The 20,302-nt window shown below is 42.0% G+C and overlaps 1 protein-coding gene and 1 non-coding gene across 2 annotated transcripts in view; one reads left to right on the top strand and one right to left on the bottom strand.

Annotated features, from left to right (window-relative positions):
• POLA1 (DNA polymerase alpha 1, catalytic subunit) overlaps positions 1–20,302 on the top strand; it is a 308,279-nt gene that overhangs the window by 10,076 nt on the left and 277,901 nt on the right. Inside the window, exons 5-10 of the mRNA XM_007446575.1 lie at positions 12,079–12,194; positions 12,962–13,024; positions 13,890–13,982; positions 14,414–14,501; positions 14,794–14,995; positions 15,084–15,262. Of these exons, the coding sequence (XP_007446637.1) occupies positions 12,079–12,194; positions 12,962–13,024; positions 13,890–13,982; positions 14,414–14,501; positions 14,794–14,995; positions 15,084–15,262 (741 nt within the window). The remainder of the gene's footprint in view (positions 1–12,078; positions 12,195–12,961; positions 13,025–13,889; positions 13,983–14,413; positions 14,502–14,793; positions 14,996–15,083; positions 15,263–20,302) is intronic.
• On the bottom strand, positions 12,490–12,562 carry TRNAE-UUC (transfer RNA glutamic acid (anticodon UUC)). Its single transcript has one exon. It is a non-coding gene; the product is annotated as a tRNA-Glu (tRNA).

Here is a 20,302-nt window from a genome sequence, read left to right as displayed (position 1 = left end):
CAGTATTTGTTTTTATGGTTTGGTTCATTATTACCACCAAGTGGTAGATCACTGGTCAGCACTCTGTGGCCCACTTACGGCCAGTTTGTTTATGGCCCACTTATGGCCCGTTTATTTTTGAACAGCTTTATTGAGACATAATTAACATACCATACAATTCCCCTATTTAAAGTGAACATTTCAGTGGCTTTCAGTATAGTTACAGTAGTACAGCCATCACCACAATTTCATTACCCCAGAAGGAAATCATACCTGTTACTATATAGCCCTCAAGCTAAGAATGGCTTTTACTTTTTTAAAGTGTGTGTAAAAAAAGAAAAGAAAAATTCAAAGAAGAATATGCAACAGCTTAAGAGACGTGTGTGACCACGAAACCTAAAATCTGTGCTCTCTACCCTTTTCAGAAAGTCTGCATCTTAATTTGTAGATTATTAACATTTTATAACATTTATTCACTTTGTCCCTCTTCCGCTTTCCCAGACACATACATGCAGACTTTGTTTTTGGTGAATTTATTGAAAGTAAGTTGTAGACATGCTTCAGTGGTGATCTCCTAAGAACAAGGGTTCTTGTCTTTTTAGTCACAGTACCATTCTCAGGATGTTATCTAAGATTTTGTCCATATTAAGATTTCCCCAGTTAGCCCAATAATGTCTTTTATAACTGTTTTTAAAAATGCAGTGTCCACTTGGCTTTTCATGTCTCTTTAGTCTTATTTAGTGTAGAGCAGCACCATCCCTCCTTCCTCCCCCTCTGGCCCAGTGTCTTTCATGACACATTTTTAAAGGGACCAGGGAATTCCCTGGGGGTCCAGTGGTTAGGACTCCATGCTTTCACTGCCGAGGGTGTGGGTTCGATCCCTGGTCGGGGAACTAAGATCCTGGCAAGCCATGTTGTGTGGCCAAAAATAAAATTTAAAAAACCCCAAAAAACGACCGGGCTGGTTGTTTTTTTGAATGTCCCACAACCTGGGATTTGCCTGATTGTCTTTTTGTGCTTAGAATCAGGTTAAATATTTTGACAAAAATAAAATTTACATGAAGTTGTGTCCTTGCCACTCATATCAGGGACACATAAGGTCAGTTTGTCCCACTACTGGTGAAAAGAAGTTTGATCTCTTGGTTTAAGATGATGTTTGTCAGATCTCTTCCTTGTGAAGCTACCTTTCCACCTTTGTAATTAATGGAAATAGGGGTGATAATTTGAGACAGTGTGTGTATATCCCTTTTTCCCACCAACTTTTACCCAGTGCTTTCAGCCTCTACTGATGATCCTTACCCGTTTTTTTTTTTTTTTTTTGGCGACGCCCTGCAGCTTGCGGGATCTTAGTTCCGCAGCCAGTGATTGAACCTGGCCCGGCAGTGAGAGTGCCCAGTGGTAACCACTGGACTGCCAGGGAATTCCCCTTACTCTCTTTTTTTAAATTAGCATTTCAAACTCAGGGATTTAAATAAAAGTGCTGTTAGAGTTCAGTATCCATTATCATCGTTTTTTCTGTTTGATGTGCAAATTTGGCAGTGGGAGACCCTTTGAGCTGGCTCTACTCTCTTTTTGACATGGTCTCATCAGTCTTTGAGCATTTGCTTGCTTTCTGGGCCAACAAGATGTTCCAGGTTCTCCTTGGGTGATTCCTGTCCTAGACCTGGAATCACCCATTTCTCCCAAGAATCATGGTCCCTTTTAGTAGAGAATGGTAGCAGATCTGGGGGAGGGATGTGCTCGTTGCTCCTGGGATGTAATGGTTTCTAGGCCCTTTCAGTGAACAGAGCTAGGAGATTATATATACATGTATGCTGTGAATTCATACTGATACATTCGATTCAAGTGTAAAACCACAGGGTACTTCATTTTCCCAATCTATATTTGTATTTAGCTTCACCCTCAGTGAAAACCCTTGTCTTCTAAAATATACTCAGAATAATTTTGGGAATTTTAGAATTACTAAACCTATACCTCTAGCAACAACCCTTCTAAGTAAAGTTTACAATTTCTTTGCAGTTTAAAAAATTTTTTTGTGGCTGCAGTGCACGGTATGGGGAACTTCCCCCACCAGGGATTGAACCCGTGCCCCCTGCAGTGGAATCACGGAGTCTTAACCACTGGACCACCAGGGAAGTCCTCTTTGCAGTTTTATTTGTTCTTGGCATATATCCTACTGAGGGTGTATGGTGACGGTATTGTGTTTAGAAGCTATATGAAGTAATTTTTTTCTGTGTGCTGTAGTATCAGTTTATTACACAGGTTCATTTGTTTTTGCTTGTATTTGAATTTAGGCTTTTAAAAATATCCTTTTTTTTCCTTTTGTTTTAATTTTAGTTTTTGACTATTGTAAAACATTTTTATGGCTTAAAAATCAAAATGATATTCAAGAAATAGACGAGATAAGTTTTACTCTCACCTCTATGCTCTCTACTTCATTTCTCCCCATCTCCATAGGTAACCATTTTTATTAGTTTCTAATTATCCTTCCTGTGTTCCCCTTTACAAAAAAATAAGGTTGTATATTTTTTTTCATGTGGGATGTTATTCGTTCATTCATTAGTTAAATTATGTGGGTCATCTTCCTGGTTTCTGCCAACCTGTGTCATGTAGGAACGCTACACACTGGTACCTACCATTAGATAGTAGTGTGGCTAATTGTGTTATTCCTAATTTTTATGAGTCCATGAAGAAGAGGATGAAGTGAACCCATGTGATTTTTCACCTCCGTGAAGTGAGGAGGTTTGTGTTAGTTTCTGGCGTTGTTGTTAATTATATCATCTTGAATGAGTCCCATCACCTCTCTGGACATTAGTTTTGTCAGCTGTAAATTAGGAGATTGGACTGGACAGGGAGGTTCTTGAGGAAAGGACCCACGTCCTGATCATCTCAATGCTGATCACAATAGCAAGTGCAAAGAAAATGTGCAGCATTTATTGAATAAATGAACCATCTCTGTTTCTGTAATCATTATATTACCGTTTCCCACTAATACGTCAGTGGAGAGAATGACTTGAACTTCTGAAGAAGAACTAATCTTAGAAATCTATTCCATGCTTTGTCACCATTCACCCACAAGTCGCTGCTGTTTCAGTGTCTCCCAAGGAGCCCAGTAAGGTCCCAAGATCTTCAGAATGGAAATGGAATTCTGCAATCCACTTTAAACACTTAGAAGAAATCATAGAGTTTTGCCTGGGAGTAAAAGGTCAACTCTTTTTGGTGTAGATCCAGTCCCTGGCATGTTGTTTTCAAACAGAGAAAAACATCAACTAAATCCCAATGAAGAAAAGTCAGTGGGAAAATGAATAAAACAAATCAAACTGGGGACTTCCCTGGCGGTCGAGTTGTTAAGACTCCGCGCTTCCATTGCAGGGGGCCTGGGTTCGATCCCTACTTGGGGAACTAAGATCTAAGATCCCGCGTGTTGCGTGGCGCGGCCAAGAAAAAAAACAAAGAAAAAAGCAAAAACAAAACCGAAGCCCTAAAATTGTGGAAGAATTTCATCTCAAATGTTGACTCCTGTTCTTTCTCTGTTTCCTGTTGTCCTATCTAATTCCTGCTAACCGACAATGGTGAGATTAAAGCCCCTTAGTGAAGCCTTCCTTGCTAGTCAAACCTCTGTTGACCTTCTGTTTTGATACTTTTTATTAGGACCTGAATTTTGTTTACTAAACATTTTGACCATTGCTTATATTCTCTTTTCAAACTGCTCCAAATGATCTCTTTAAAAAATTAAATTCCCCTGTCTTATGTTTTTCACAAATGTGCTACAAATCTTTTCATAGTCTTAGGCACATGAAAAGTACATAACAGAAAATTTATCATCTGTGACATTTAGTGCATTAACAGTGTTTGCAACCATGACCATTATCTAGTTGCAGAACATTCTTTCACCCCAGATGGAAACTCATAACCATTAAGCAGTCATTCCCCAGTCTTCCTTCCCTCAGCCCCTGGCAACTGCTAACCGATTTCTGTCTCTGGATTTCCTATTTTGAATATTTCATACAGTTGGAATCATGCAATTATGTGGACATTTGTGTCTGACCTGTTTCATTTAGCATAGTGTTTTCAGGGTTCGTTCATGTTGTAGCATGAATCAGTACTTCATTCCTTTTTAGGGCTGAATACTATTAGATTGTAAGGATAGACCACATTTTGTTTATTCATTTATTAGTTGTAGTGCAGTGGGTTGTTTCCATGTTTTGGTTATTGTGACCAGTGCTGCTATGAACTTTTGTATACCAGTTTTTGTTTGAACACTTGTTTTTAATTCTTTTGGGCATATGCTGAGGAATGGAATTATGTGTATGTATTTTTATTTGCTTTCTTACACAAAGGATATTTTCTATAGATACTTTTGTACTTGGCATTTTTTCACTTAAGAAGATATCCTACATCAACTATACTTCAATTAAAAAAGGAAAACGAAAAAGAAATAAAACTGTATTGATAATGCAGAAAAAAATGAAAATTCTGAAATGCTAAAAATAAAAGATAGCCTGAAAATCTCTGCATACCAGCACATAGAGGGCTTTCTTTCTTGCTTGCTCATTTCTGTATAGCTGCATAGTATTCCATTGTATGGATGTACCAGGGTTTATTCATGTGGTTTTCTTTTCTTTTCTTTTTTACATCTTTATTTGAGTATAATTGCTTTACAATGGTGTGTTAGTTTCTGCTTTACAACAAAATGAATCAGTTACACATATACATATGTTCCCATATCTCTTCCCTCTTGCGTCTCCCACCCTCCCTATCCTACCCCTCCAGGCAGTCACAAAGCACCGAGCTGATCTCCCTGTGCTATGCGGCTGCTTCCCACTAGCTATCTACCTTACGTTTGGTAGTCCATGCCTCTCCCTCGCTTTGTCACAGCTTACCCTTCCCCCTCCCCATGTCCTCAGGTCCATTCTCTAGTAGGTCTGTGTCTTTATTCCTGTTTTACCACTAGGTTCTTCATGACTTTTTTTTTCTTAAATTCCATATATACGTGTTAGCATACGGTATTTGTCTCTCTCTTTCAGACTTACTTCACTCTGCATGACAGACTCTAGGTCTATCCACCTCATTACAAATATCTCAATTTTGTTTCTTTTTATGGCTGAGTAATATTCCATTGTATATATGTGCCACATCTTCTTTATCCATTCATCTGATGATGGCCACTTAGGTTGTTTCCATCTCCGGGCTATTGTAAGTAGAGCTGCAACAAACATTTTGGTACATGACTCTTTTTAATCACAGTTTCAATTTCAGTGCTTGTGATTGGTCTCTTCATATTTTCTATTTCTTCCTGATTCAGTCTTGGCAGGTTGTGCCTTTCTAAGAATTTGTCCATTTTTTCCAGGTTGTCCATTTTATTGGCATAAAGTTGCTTGTAGTAATCCCTCATGATCTTTTTTATTTCTGCAGTGTCAGTTGTTACTGCTCCTTTTTCATTTCTAATTCTGTTGATTTTAGTCTTCTCCCTTTTTTTCTTGATGAGTCTGGCTAATGGTTTATCAATTTTGTTTATCTTCTCAAAGAACCAGCTTTTAGTTTTATTGATCTTTGCTATCGTTTCCTTCATTTCTTTTTCATTTATTGCTGATTTTTATGATTTCTTTCCTTCTAACTTTGGGGTTTTTTGTTCTTCTTTCTCTAATTGCTTTAGGTGCAAGGTTAGGTTGTTTATTCGAGATGTTTCCTGTTTCTTAAGGTAGGATTGTATTGCTATAAACTTCCCTCTTAGAACTGCTTTTGCTGCATCCCATAGATTTTGGGTTGTCGTGTCTCCACTATCATTCGTTTCTAGGTATTCTTTAATTTCCTCCTTGATTTCTTCAGTGATCACTTCGTTATTAAGTAGTGTATTGTCTAGCCTCCATGTGTTTGTATTTTTTACAGATCTTTTCCTGTAATTGATATCTAGTCTCATAGCGTTGTGGTCGGAAGAGTTACTTGATACAATTTCAGTTTTCTTAAATTTAGCAAGGCTTGATTTGTGACCCAAGATATGATGTATCCTGGAGAATGTTCCATGAGCACTAGAGAAAAATGTGTATTCTGTTGTTTTTGGATGGACTGTCCTATAAATATCAATTAAGTCTATCTTGTTTAATGTATCATTTAAAGCTTGTGTTTCCTTATTTATTTTCATTTTGGATGATCTGTCTATTGGTGAAAGTGGAGTGTTAAAGTCCCCTACTATGAATGTGTTACTGTTGATTTCCTCTTTTGTGGCTGTTAGTATTTGCCTTATGTATTGAGGTGCTCCTATGTTGGGTGCATAAATATTTACAATTGTTATATCTTCTTGGATTGATCCCTTGATCATTATGTAGTGTCCTTCTTTGTCTCTTCTAATAGTCTTTATTTTAAAGTCTATTTTGTCTGATATGAGAATTGCTACTCCAGCTTTCTTTTGGTTTCCATTTGCATGAAATATCTTTTTCCATCCCCTTACTTTCAGTCTGTATGTGTCCCTAGGTCTGAAGTGGGTCTCTATAGACAGCACATATATGGGTCTTGTTTTTGTATCCATTCAGCCAATCTGTCTTGGTGGGAGCATTTAGTCCATTTACATTTAAGGTAATTATCGATATGTATGTTGCTATTCCCATTTTCTTAATTGTTTTGGGTTCGTTATTGTAGGTCTTTTCCTTTTCTTCTGTTTCTTTTTTTTTTTTTTGGCGGTACACGGGCCTCTCACTGTTGTGGCCTCTCCCGTTGCAGAGCACAGGCTCCGGACGTGCAGGCTCAGTGGCCATGGCTCACGGGCCCAGCCGCTCCGCGGCACATGGGATCCTCCCGGACCGGGGCACGAACCTGTGTCCCCTGCATCAGCAGGCGGACTCTCAACCACTGTGCCAACAGGGAAGCCCTCTTGTGTTTCTTACCTAGAGAAGTTCCTTTAGCAGTTGTTGTAGAGCTGCTTTGGTGGTGCTGACCTCTCAGCTTTTGCTTGTCTGTAAAGGTTTTAATTTCTCCATCAAATATGAATGAGATCCTTGCTCGGTAGAGTAATCTTGGTTGCAGGTTTTGCTCCTTCATCACTTTAAATATGTCCTGCCAGTCCGTTCTGGCTTGGAGAGTTTCTGCTGAAAGATCAGCTGTTAACCTTATGGGATTCCTTTGTGTGTTATTTGTTGTTTTTCCCTTTCTGGTTTTAATATGTTTTCTTTGTATTTAATTTTTGACAGTTTGATTAATATGTGTCTTGGCATATTTCTCCTTGGATTTATCCTGTATGGGACTCTCTGTGCTTCCTGGACCTGATTAACTATTTACTTTCTGATATTAGGGAAGTTTTCAACTATAATGTCTTCAAATATTTTCTCAGTCCCTTTCTTTTTCTCTTCTGGAACCCCTATAGTTCGAATGTTGGTGCGTTTAATGTTGTCCCAGAGGTCTCTGAGACTGTCCTCAGTTCTTTTCATTCTTTTTTCTTTATTCTGCTCTGCAGTTGTTATTTCCACTATTTTATCTTCCAGGTCACTTATCCGTTCTTCTGCCTCAGTTATTCTGCTATTGATCCCACCTAGAGTATTTTTCATTTCATTTATTGTGGTGTTCATCATTGTTTGTTTCATCTTTAGTTCTTCTAGGTCCTTGTTAAATGTTTCTTGCATTTTGTCTATTCTATTTCCAAGATTTTGGCTCATCTTTACTATCATTATTCTGAATTCTTTTTCAGGTAGACTGCCTATTTCCTCTTCATTTGTTAGGTCTGGTGGGTTTTTGTCTTGCTCCTTCATCTGCTGTGTGTTTTTCTGTCTTCTCATTTTGCTTATCTTACTGTGTTTGGGGTCTCCTTTTTGCAGGCTGCAGGTTCATAGTTCCCGTTGTTTTTGGTGTCTGTCCCCAGTGGTAAAGTTGGTTCAGTGGGTTGTGTACGATTCCTGGTGGAGGGGACCTAGTGCCTGTGTTCTGGTGGATGAGGCTGAATCTTGTCTTTCTGGTGGGCAGGTCCACGTCTGGTGGTGTGTTTTGGGGTGTCTGTGGCCTTATTATGATTTTAGGCAGCCTCTCTGCTAATGGGTGGGGTTGTGTTTCTGTCTTGCTAGTTTGGCATAGGGTTGTCAAGCACTGTAGCTTGCTGATCGTTGAGTGAAGCTGGGTCTTGGTGGTGAGATGGAGATCTCTGGGACATTTTTGCCATTTGATATTACGTGGAGCTGGGAGGTCTCTTGTGGACCAGTGTCCTGAAGTTGGCTCTCCCACCTCAGATGCACAGCACTGACTCCTGGCTGGAGCACCAAGAGCCTTTCATCCACACAGCTCAGAAGAAAAGGGAGAGAAAGTAGAAAGAAAGAATTAGTAGAAGTAGAAAGAAAGAAAGAAGGATAGAAAGTAAGCAAGAAAGAAGGGAGGGAGGGAGGAAGGAAGGAAGGAGGGAAGGAAGGAAAAAAAGAAGATAAAGTAAAATAAAATAAGGTAAAATGTAATAAAGTTATTAAAATAAAAAAGTAATTATTAAGAGAAAAAAAAAAAAAGACGGATAGAACCCTAAGACAAATGGTGGAAGCAAAGCTATACAGAAGCATACACATACTCACAAAAAGAGGAAAAGTGGAAAAAATCATAAATCTTGCTCTCAAAGTCCACCTCCTCAATTTGGGATGATTCGTTGTCTCAAGGAGGGAAGGATGGAAAGAAAGAACGAAGATAAAGTAAAATGAAATAAAGTTATTAAAATAAAAAGTAATTATTAAGAAAAAAATTTTTTAAAAAACCAAAAAACAAAAAAACGGACGTCTACAACCCTAGGACAAATGGTGGAAGCAAAGCTATACAGACAAAATCTCGCACAGAAGCATACACATACACACTTACAAAAAGAGGAAAAGGGGAAAAAATCATAAATCTTGCTCTCAAAGTCCACCTCCTTAATTTGGAATGATTTGTTGTCTATTCATGTATTCCACAGAAGCAGGGTACATCAAGTTGACTGTGGAGCTTTAATCCGCTGCTCCTGAGGCTGCTGGGAGAGATTTCCCTTTTTCTTCTTTGTTCTCACAGCTCCCAGGGGCTCAGCTTTGGATTTGGCCCTGCCTCTGCGTGTAGGTCGCTGGAGGGCATCTGTTCTTCGCTTGGACAGGACGGGGATAAAGGAGCCGCTGATTCGGGGGCTCTGGCTCACTCAAGCCGGGGGTAGTGAGGGGCATAGAGTGTGGGGCGAGCCTTTGGCAGCAGAGGACAGCGTGACGTTGCACCAGCCTGAGGCGTGCTGTGCATTCTCCCGGGGGAGTTGTCCCTGGATCACGGGACCCTGGCAGTGGCGGGCTGCACAGGCTCCCCGGAAGGGGGGTGTGGTAGTGACGTGTGCTCGCACACAGGCTTCTTGGTGGCAGCAGCAGCCTTAGCGTCTCATGCCTGTCTTTGGGGTCCGCGCTTTTAGCCGCGGCACGCACCCGTCTCTGGAGCTCCCTTTAGCAGCGTTCTTAATCCCCTCTCCTCGTGCACCAGGAAACAGAGGGAAGAAAAAGTCTCTTGCCTCTTCAGCAGGTCCAGAGTTTTCCCCGGACTCCCTCCCGGCCAGCCGTGGCGCACTAGCCCCCTGCAGGCTGTGTTCACGCCGCCAACCCCAGTCCTCTCCCTGTGCTCCATCGCTCCCAGCCCTGCCCGCCCCAGCGGGGGAGCAGACAAGCCTCTCGGGCTGGTGAGTGCCGGTCGGCACCGATCTTCTGTGTGGGAATCTCCGCTTTGCCCCACACACCCCTGTTGCTGTGCTCTCCACGGCTCCAAAGCTTCCCCCTCCGCCACCTGCAGTCTCCGCCTGCGAAGGGGCTTCCTAGTATGTGGAAACCTTTCCTCCACAGCTCCCTCCCACTGGTGCAGGTCCCGGCCCTATCCTTTTGTCTCTGTTTATTCTTTTTTCTTTTGCGCTACCCAGGTATGTGGGGGGTTTCTTGCCTTTTGGGAGGTCTGAGGTCTTCTGCCAGCGTTCAGTAGGTGTTCTGTAGTTGTTCCACGTGTAGATGTATTTCTGGTGTATCTGTGGGGAGGAAGGTGATCTCCGCATCTTACTCTTCGGCCATCTTCCCAGAAGTCTCCCATTTGGTATTCTTCAATGAACATTTAGATTTTCAGTAATTAGCTCTTGCACATAATACTACATTGAATAACTATGCATATGGTATTTTCCTCAGGGAAAATTCCTAGAGGTGGGATTGCTGGCTCAGAGAGGACATGCACATGAAGTTTCATGAGATATTGCCAATTTCTTCTCCATTGGAGTTGTCCCATTTTACACTCCCATGAACAACATATGAGTGTCCATTTGCACATTATGGCCTCACCAGTAGAATGTGGTGAGAATGTGTTGTCAAGCTTTCACATTTTTGCCACTCTAATATGCAAGAAATGACATCTTGGTGTGGTTTTCATCTCGATTTCTTTTACGTATGAAGTTGGGTATCTTCATAAAACTTAATAGCTGTTTATATATTTTACTTTTTTGGCTGTGTTGGGTCTTCGATGCTGCACGTGGGCTTTTCTCTAGTTGCAGCGAGTAGGGGCTACTCTTCATTGCAGTGCGTGGGCTTCTCATTGCGGTGGCTTCTCTTTTTGTGTAGCACGGGCTCTAGGCACGCAGGCTTTCAGTATTTGTGGCACGCGGGCTCTAGAGCATAGGCTCAGTAGTTGTGGTGCACGGGCTTAGTTGCTCTGCAGCATGTGGGATCTTCCTGGACCAGGGCTCAAACCCGAGTCCCCTGCATTGTCAGGCAGATTCTTAACCACTGTGCCACCAGGGAAGCCCTGTATATTTTTTTAATGTGAACCATATGTTAGTATTTATTGCCCACATTTCCTTTGGGTTTTTGGCCTTTTTTTTTCTGGCCATATCATGCGGTTTGTGGGATCTTAAGTTCCCTGATCAGGGGATCGAACTTGGGTCCCTGCAGTGGAAGCGTGGAGTCCTATCAAATGGACTGCCAGGGAATTCCACTGGCCTTTTTTTTTAATATCAGTGAAATTGGTTTTTTCTCTGCAAAACATATTGCAAAAATTTTCTTCTGTTTTGTCTTTAAACTGGTTTCTGATATAATTGCATCTGTCGATCGATCCTTTCTTTTTTTTCTTGCAGATGGATTTTGAATCATAGATAGAAAGACTTTCCCCACGTCCAGGTTACAAGGAATTTGCCTTTTTTACTAAAGTATTTGTATAATTTCATTTTTAAAATTTTATTTGTTTTTTTATTTTTTTTTATTTTTTCATTTTTAAAATTTTGACCTGTGATCTGCCTGGTGTTTATACTGATTTACTTCTTTACAAATGGGTAGCCAACACTAATTATTAAAATGTCCATCTTTTCCCCAGTAATATGAGATGTTACCTTTGTTTTATGCTAATTTTCCATAAGTAATTTGGTCTTTATCTAGACTCCATATTCTGTTTCATCTGATCTGTTTATTCATATGGCACTACCACACTATGTTAACTATTCATTCTAGGTCTTGTAGGTGGAGGCTGCTCTGGGATGAGTCAGAAAGCGAGAGTAAAATTGACAGTAGTAGAGGAGTTTGCAGGTGGTTTCCACATGCCCAGACGAGAAAACATATGGCACAAGTTGTTCTTTATGGAACAAATGTCTCCATGCTGTTTAGTGTTGCTAGGACGTGCGTTCCTCATAAAATGGAAACTAGGATGCTACAGTACCGTAACTGGTGATCTTGTTTTTTCGTAGTTCAGTTTTCCTGTCAGAGTCAGTATCACACTAAAATGATCTCATGAAGACTGCAAGCCTAATCCCCTGGAACCAGATGAGCTTGATCTTTTTATTTCTATGGGGGAAAAAAAACCCACCCACCTTTTAAAAAGCTTTTTATTTACATTAACAGCAGCAATTAAACAGTCCCACTTAACTCATCCTGATATTTGACTGACATTTCATCAGTTTCTGTAGTAACATTTAGTCAAGTTGTCCTGAATTCAGCTCATTTTAAAGGTTCTTTCCTGTGTACCTTGCATTAAAGTCTCATAGTTTTGTATTTTGAGTTTTTAACATTTTTCTTGTCATAGTCTCATATACAGAGGTTAGGTGACTGGGCTTTTGGTTTTCCATTTTGATTTTTGCTGGTGCGTGTTTCTAAACAAATTTTCTTCTAACAGGAAAAAATGATAAAGCATGCAGCAAAGACAAGAGGAATGTCAAGAAGGCCATGGTGACAAAACCGAACAATATCAAGTCAATGTTCATTGCCAGTGCTGGGAAGAAAACTGCAGATGTGCGTCTCATGGTTTTCTTATATTTGCCTCTTCCTTTTTGAAGCGAAGTGTCCTGTTTCTTCATAGTTCACCTTTTCTGTCAGATTCCCCATAGCTCTAACCAGTTGATCTTATGAAGGCTGCTAGGCTAATCCCCTGGTTCTAGATGAGCTTGGTCTTTGATCTTTGATTATATTTAATGTTTGATTATACAGTTAATAAGTGGTCAATATGTTTTTTTAATGTTGCTTTTAGTTTTATTTTATTGTATTTTTAAATTTTTTTGGCCGTGCCACGTGGCTTGTGGGATCTTTGTTCCCTGACCAGGGATTGAACCTGGACCCACGGCAGTGAAAGTGCTGAGTCCTAACCACTGGACTGCCAGGGAAGTCCCAATATGTTTGAACTCAAATATTTGAGTAATGTTTTCCCAATCTCAGTCACTAAGTTGGATGTAGATTTCTAGGTGAATTGAGGCACCTCAGTGGTTGTGGCTTGGAGATAGAAGAGAAAACTAAACCAGAAAGCTGCACTGACAGTGTGTTTATTTTGGTGGTTAGCAGGAGGATTATGGAATGAAGCTGAAAATTGAGGGCAGGGGCTCAGGGTGTAGGAGTTATGTTTAGGCCCCTGGTGGTTAAGATCTGTGAATAGTAGAGGAGCCCTCAGAGTTAGGGATGAAGAGGCAAGGACTGACTGGCTGCGTTCTTCCTTCCACTGACATGGGGTCTGGGTGAAAATATGAAGGGCAGGGCTTTCTCATTCTTCCTGCCTTTATAATTTCCAGAAAGCTGTTGACTTGTCCAAGGATGATCTGCTAGGTGATATTCTGCAGGATTTGAACACTGAGGTAAGTGAATCTCCAGGAGTTGTCAAATATTCAGGAGACATGGGCTGAAGAAACAATTCAGTAATTTTACAAAACAGACTATTACTAGAATGCAAAACAGAAAATTCAGTGACAACACCACCACCAAAAAACAAAACAAAAGAAAACAAACCCCAAAACCAAAACAAAGCCCTTCAAATTGGTTTCTTTTCACCATTTTAGCTGAGTACTTTCTAGCTACTCTGGGCTCTGTGATTGTGTAGATTGGGCCGTGTGGGGCTGTGTTTGAAGTAGTAAGAATCCACATGAGTCAGTTCTGGGAAGGCACACTGCTTGCACTCAGTTGCTGCCACGTATGTTCCCGAAATGGATTGAAGCCTGTCAGTCTGCACAGTCAGCGTGAGATCCTCGTCTTGAATTCCGAGTGGGGTTGAGGGAAGAGTCAGTGAGCTGTCCCTGATAGAACTCAGACAGGTTCATCTGTACTGAAATTTGCAACTGGGCTGTTTCACAGCAAGACTAAGCTCTCATTTAGAGATGTGCTTCTTTCTAAGTGACCCTTGATTAAAATGACTTACACCTACACTGTGTAGTTCGAGCTTGACAGTTTTTAAATGTAATATTCTGGAAGGGTAAGGGAGAAGTATGTTAAGTTTTAAAGAGAAAAAATTGATGAGGGCTGGATTCAATATCTATTCTGGTTTTCTAGTGAGTCTGTGGTATTGTTGCTATAGTAACCTCATTGCATGAATATAGATCTGTGGGGGGAGCAGGGAAGGAGAAAAGTGCTTTGCTCATTGGGCTTCACTGGGGGAAGAAACGTACTTTTTGTGTCTTGTGGTAAATCAAGCATGGCAGTGAATGTCTGTCTTTCCCCTCCTTTTAGACACCTCAAATAACTCCACCACCTGTAGTAATACCGAAGAAGAAAGGATCCAGTGGAGCTTCACTGAATCCTTTCTCTATACACACCCCCAAGGTATAGTGTGTGAAAATACCTTCAATCTTGATTTTTATTATTGCTTAAAGCTTATTTTGTTGCTTTTCTGTGTGAGCGAAATGCCTTTGAATTTGTTCTTGCTTTTGTTTTAAATTAGCACTCCTGTTTCATATTATAGTTTCATATATTTCAAAAATAGCATGTGCCTGTTTTTTTCATAATAAATTTTGTAGTAACTAGTACGTGTTTATTATAGGTGTTACAGCTGTGCTAAATGCAATAATTTTCCTTCTGGAAACAAGTGTTTTTTGGGTAAACCTAGGTAACAATAAAATAATTGAAGATGTTACATTAATAAAACAGAAAATCGTTTTATAAATGGGAACTGTCATTATCTCTGGTCAGGGTAGGACAGATGCGTATTTTTAGTATGCAGGTCTAACTGACTAAACATTTAAAAACATTGACAGGCAGCTCCTTCAGGAAAAACCGCTTCCCCGGTCTCAAGGAAGGAGGCTTCATTAACCCCTGCTCCTCTTAAATGTGCTGGATTTGCTGGTAAGTCTGCTGTCAAGCAGAATTGCAAGGGTGTGAAGCAGTTGCAAAGTGCTGTCAAAAGATGGAGGCCCCGTGAAGGAGGAAGTGGGGGGAATTTGAAGGGCTTGCAATAGCCAGTTTCAGCGTGAAAGGTTTGAATTCATAGCAGGGAAAGTTAAAAACATCCAATTTGGAGATTGAAGAGAAATGTAAATAGCATGTGGGCAAGGGGTAGGCTGCCGTTGCAGCATAGGGGAAGCTTTTGTGCTCCCTGGCAGCGGCACATGATGGGATTGTGTGATGCCACCCCCAGGAGAGCCGGTGCTGGCATTGTGTACAGTTGACCAGGAGGAGTCGGGGGCAATGGATTTTGAAGATGGCGACTTTGATGAGCCCATGGAAACGGAGGAGGTGGATGTGGAGCCTGTGGATGCCAAGACCTCTGACCAAGAGAGGGAGCCAGCAGAGGGGACAAAACATGAGGCAGATCCTGGGAAAGGGACCATATCCTACTCGTAAGAGCATTTTATGACTTTTCTGACAAGTAGTGCTACAATTTTCCCATCGGATTTTGAAAGGATTTTGAAAATGTGATTTTTGCAGAGCAAGTTTTCTCCCAGATGTCTCTTGTTGGGACATTGATCAGGAAGATGACAGCAGTTTCTCAGCCCTGGAAGTTCAAGTGGATTCCAGTCACCTCCCACTGGTTAAAGGGGCAGATGAGGAACAAGTATTTCAGTTTTATTGGCTGGATGCTTATGAAGATCCATACAGCCAACCAGGTAATCATAGTTACATACGGTAACTGGATGTCTTTAATATGGAATAGCGCCTTTCTCTGAAGTGTTTTAGTGATTGTAATTGGAACAGGCTCTGCCCTCATGTACGTACATAGTAAGAGCAACACTCGTGCACTGTAAAGTGGGTGAGACACCCGGATGGAGAGGAGTTGTGGTGTGAATAGTCCTTACAGGCACTTATCCCCAAAACCAGTTATATGTGGTTTTGCAGTGTGTGCTTGTATTATAGTTCACTGTTGATGTATCTGAACATATTGGAATGCACTTTACTTAAAGTGGAATCAGTCTTTAATTTGTTCCTTCAGCAATTTGAACACCTGCCCTGTGCCAGGCCCTAAGATGGGGTGAGCAAGCTAGGCAAATTCCCTGTCCTGGTGGAGCTAACGTTCTAGTAGGGTGGGAGAGATAGGCAGTAAATAAGGTAAGTTAATGAATGGTGTAAAGGCGGTTAGTTGGGGAATGGCCAGGGAAGGCCTGTCTGAGGAAATGGCCGTTGGGCTGAGATTTGAGGCACGTTCAGAGCCGAGGAGAGAGTATTTCAGCCTGAGGAACCCGTAATTGCAGAGGCCTGGGGAGAGAAAGGAGGAGGCATGCATGGTTGTAGCAGAGTAATCAAGCGACAGGACTGGCTGAAAGTCAGGTCGGAGAGAAAGCAAAGGCCAGATACTAAAGGACCTTAAAAGTCGTATTAAGGAGTTGAGGTCTTACTCTAAGAGCAGTGGAGGATTTTCAGTGCAGGGTGCAGGGGTGAGGGGGTTGAGTGGACCCATGGTTGGGTTTACATTTTAACAGGAACCCTTTGGTTTATGCGGAGAAAACGCTGTGTGTGTGTGTGCACGCGCGTGCGCCCGGGGTTGGAGTCAGGGAGTATGGAAGCTCTGGAGATCAGTCCGTCTACGGCAGGTGTGCTAGTTACTTGCGCTAGTGGTGGCTGTGGAGAAGGAGAGGAGCGAATGCCTGTAACATGTACTTCGACATGAACTCGTTGGCGGATGGATGGATGGATGGGGGGCGGTTAACGGAAAGGAGGGATCCAGGCTAATTCCCAGGTCCTCCTCCAAATGAGCTGATACTACGAATTCTGACTCACAAAGAGCCAGGAGGCTCTCTAGTTTCCTGCTGTGCTCCTTTGAGCACTTCTTCACTATGGGGCTGGGCAGGATAGGGCATGTCAGATTCATAAAAAATACAGTATACACCCTTAAACAGTTGCCTTTATTCAGTTCCGTTTCTGGATGTAAGGGTAGATGCAAACTGAATTTTTTCAAAGTGATTTCCTGGAGTCTGAGTATTAACCATCAGAGCGGGGGCAGCAGCATTAATATGCTCTGCTTATCAAAGAGTTGAAACTCCTGCGGAGCTGCTTGAGTAGCAAACTGCCATGTGTTCATTGCTGAGGTAAAGATGTAAGCAGTCTTAGAAATGGTATCTCATCTACCTGAGCTAGGGCAAGATGATCTGGTTAGACCCTCTCGCCTCTTTGCCTGCTTTGTAACTCGCTGGTGCAAGGTGGGCCGCCAAGTGTGATTTCATGAGGCTTTGCAAATTAAACCTAGGGGAGCCCCATCGTACCGCTTCAGGGGACACCATTTTCACGTGTGTGTGCGTGTGACCTCCACGCAGCACAGCAGCGTGGCTGGTGCTCACTGGACTTGGGTGACGTGGCGGGCCTGCCCATCCTGGTGCCACTCCCTGTGCTTTGCTATATCTGTTCCAGGCTGGCTTTTATTCCCTGACTTGATTAACAGTCCCATGAAAACCAGAAACCTGGGAGCCAGCCTTGAGTCCCCCCTTTCGTCACTTGCCTCACCAAGTCTTATTAGTTTTCTCCTTCTAAACTAGACAAGCTGTCTTCTCTCTCTCCTCGCAACTCCCACCCTTGAGCCCTTCCTGCTACTGAACCCAGCCTCCTAACTGATCCCTCAGGTGTCATCGTCCACACTGCAGCCTGAGTGATTGCTCAGGACGTCATTTCCTCGTTAGAGAAAATCCGCAGTGGCTGCTGCCTGCGACTTACAGTCCAAGTTACTTAGCAAGGCTTCTATTGCCTGCTGTGTAGGACTTTTGTGTCCTAGAAATAGTTCGCTGTATGTACCTGCTGCTCTTTATGCCATATCTTTTTATTCATTGTATTTGTCTGCCTAGAGTGACCTCACCTGGCTCAGCCCCAGTGTGGTCTCCCAAAATTTCCTAATCCTCCAAACTGGCCTAAGAGCCCTTTCTGTGACCCCCATCGAACCCTTACCCATTGCAGCATTTGTCATTATTATTTTGAAAAGATCTGCTTCTGTGTTGTCTTTTCCCCCAAAGCCTTTAAACTCCTGGAGGGCTGGGACCTTTTATTTCCAGCATCTAGGATGATGCCAGGTACGTAGTACATGTTCAGTAAAATGTTCATTGAAATAAACTGCACAGCGACAGTTCTGTAGATGCACATGAAAGGTTTCAGAGAATCAGCATTGCATTCGCTGCTATTACCAAGTCTGCCTCTTGAAGCCTTGTAGCATTGTGGATTAAGAATGGCTAACACAAAAGTGGATGGTCTTCCATAAATCCATATATAAAGCATCAGATTGCTGGTGTCAGTTGCCAAAAATTAGAACCTTAGGAAACAACAACCCTCTCTCTTTCCTGTGTGAAAATGAGTTTATTCTATCTATTGCTTACTGGTTGATACTCTTAGTAAAAAACAGCATCATTTTGCAGGGCAGGGGTCTAGAGCTGCGCTGTCTACTATGGTAGCCACTGGCCACATGCAACTCTTTAAGTTTAATTAAAATGAAATAAAATTTAAAGTTCAGCTTCTCAGCCACTAGTCACATTTCAAGTGCTCAGTAGCTACATGTGTCTAGTAGCTACCCTATCCATGGATAGCACAGATAGGGAAGAATTCTATCATCACAGAAATTTCTGTTGACTAGTGTTGATCTGTAGTAATGGATGTTGTAGGTTAAGATTGAAGCACGTTGAAGCACAGCTATATTTGCAAAGCAACGGATTTATGGTATGTATTGTTGTTGAATTCTGGTACTGACCATAGTCATGGATAGGCCTTTTCAACCGCTATTGGGAAATATTTTGCAGTTGAAAGAGGTACCAGACTGTTACTGGCCTGTCTTCTAAATGCTAGGGTAAAAGGGAGTTTCTATTGCTGGAAAAGGCCTCAGAGACCATCATCTCTAGTTACTCACTTAAAGCAGAGGAAGCTGGGGCTCCAAAAGATAAAGTGGTCAGCGCCTCAGTGGCAGAGTTCAGGGCTTCTCACTCGTAATCCACTCTGCTGTTCTGTGGTACTTCTGAAGTTGTGTCCTCTGCGATTCATGCCAACGGGTTAAATAAGATGGCTTAAAAAAAAAAAAATGTCTTGGGCTTCCCTGGTGGCGCAGTGGTTGAGAGTCCGCCGGCCGATGCAGGGGACACGTGTTCGTGCCCCGGTCTGGGAAGATCCCGCATGCCGCGGAGCGGCTGGGCCTGTGAGCCATGGCCGCTGAGCCTGCGCGTCCGGAGCCTGTGCTCCGCAACGGGAGAGGCCACAACAGTGAGAGGCCCGCGTACCGCAAAAAAAAAAAAGTCCTGTAATCTCAGAGGGTTGAACAGTTTCATCATGATAGCAGGTAATGATCACTGAGCTTTGGTGAAATCAATGTTGCTAATAAAAACGAAGTACTCCTAAAGACCCTGTTATTGTTTCTCACTTTCTTACAGATTCTAAGTAAGTCAGTTGTTGCTGAATGCTCCATAATTATGAAAAGAATCTTACTCTTTGCATATGGGAAGATATCCTGTCTTCATTATGACTTTTTCAAGGTTGAATAATCCTGACTGCACCTGGTTTCAGCTAGTAACTTTAAGGGGAATGTAATCTTTGTTTACCATGATCTTTTTGTGGCAAATGAGGCATAAACAGTGTCAAATGTGTTGCATGAAATGTGATATTAGTTTGACTGTAAAATGAGCTATTTGAATCTTTGAATCCAGTATTAGGGTCTTTATTTTTCTTTGCATGGAATTTTGGTTTTTCGTCTCTAACTGTTGTGAGGATGACTTTTAATTTTCTGAGCTACTGTGACTTTTTTCTTTTTTAATCATCCCCACAGTCCTCCCTTCTCTCTCCCCTATCTTCCCCCCCACCTCTTTTACCCCAGCTGAAAATTACACAACTCTTGTAAGAATTTTAATCATCTGCAGAAATGAAAATTCTTAGACAGTCTTATTTCTACTAGAACGAGTGACAGAAGGAAGCACTGATGAGCTATCTTGTGAAACTGGAGTAATTGGCCTTGTGAACAGTAGCCTTTGCATGTGCCAGAATTTTCTAAGTGCCTCAGGCAAGTGGCCCTATAGAGCGGCTATGTTCATTACTGCTGTCTAATTATTCATGGAGCCCGGGATTTTGCACAGTGACCATCTCTTAGGTTGACTATCAAATCTCTGGAGTCCTTTTTTTTTTTTGGCCACGTGGGATTTTAGTTCTCGGATCAGGAATTGAACCCGGGCGCTCAGCAGTGAGAGCATGAAGTCCTAACCACTGGACTGCCAGGGAATTCCCTCTGGAGTCCTTTCTTTTTTAAAAAAATTAATTAATTAATTAATTAATTTATTTATTTTTGGCTGAGTTGGGTCTGTTGCTGCGCGCAGGCTTTCTCTAGTTGCAGTGAATGGCGGCTACTCTTCATTGTGGTGCGCGAGCTTCTCATTGCGGTGGCTTCTTTTGTTGCAGAGCACAGGCTCTAGGCGTGCAGGCTTTAGTAGTTTTGGCACACGGGCTTCAGTAGTTGTGGCTCGAGGGCTCTAGAGCGTAGGCTCAGTAGTTGTGGTGCACGGGCTTACTTGCTCCGTGGCCTGTGGGAGCTTCCCGGACCAGGGCTCGAACCTGTGTCACCTGCGTTGGAAGGTGGATTCTTAACCACTGCACCACCAGGGAAGCCCTGGAGTCCTTTCTTTTTTTAAATTTTTTTTTTTTTTTTTTTTTTTTTTTTTTTTTTTTTTGTTTCTCGGGGCCTGCTCCTGCTGTGGCCTCTC

Source organism: Lipotes vexillifer, unplaced genomic scaffold, assembly GCF_000442215.2.
Source record: "Lipotes vexillifer unplaced genomic scaffold, Lipotes_vexillifer_v1.1 scaffold1086, whole genome shotgun sequence".
In the NCBI taxonomy this organism is placed as follows: Eukaryota; Metazoa; Chordata; class Mammalia; order Artiodactyla; family Lipotidae; genus Lipotes; species Lipotes vexillifer.
This window is presented reverse-complemented; position numbering and strand designations above follow the sequence as displayed.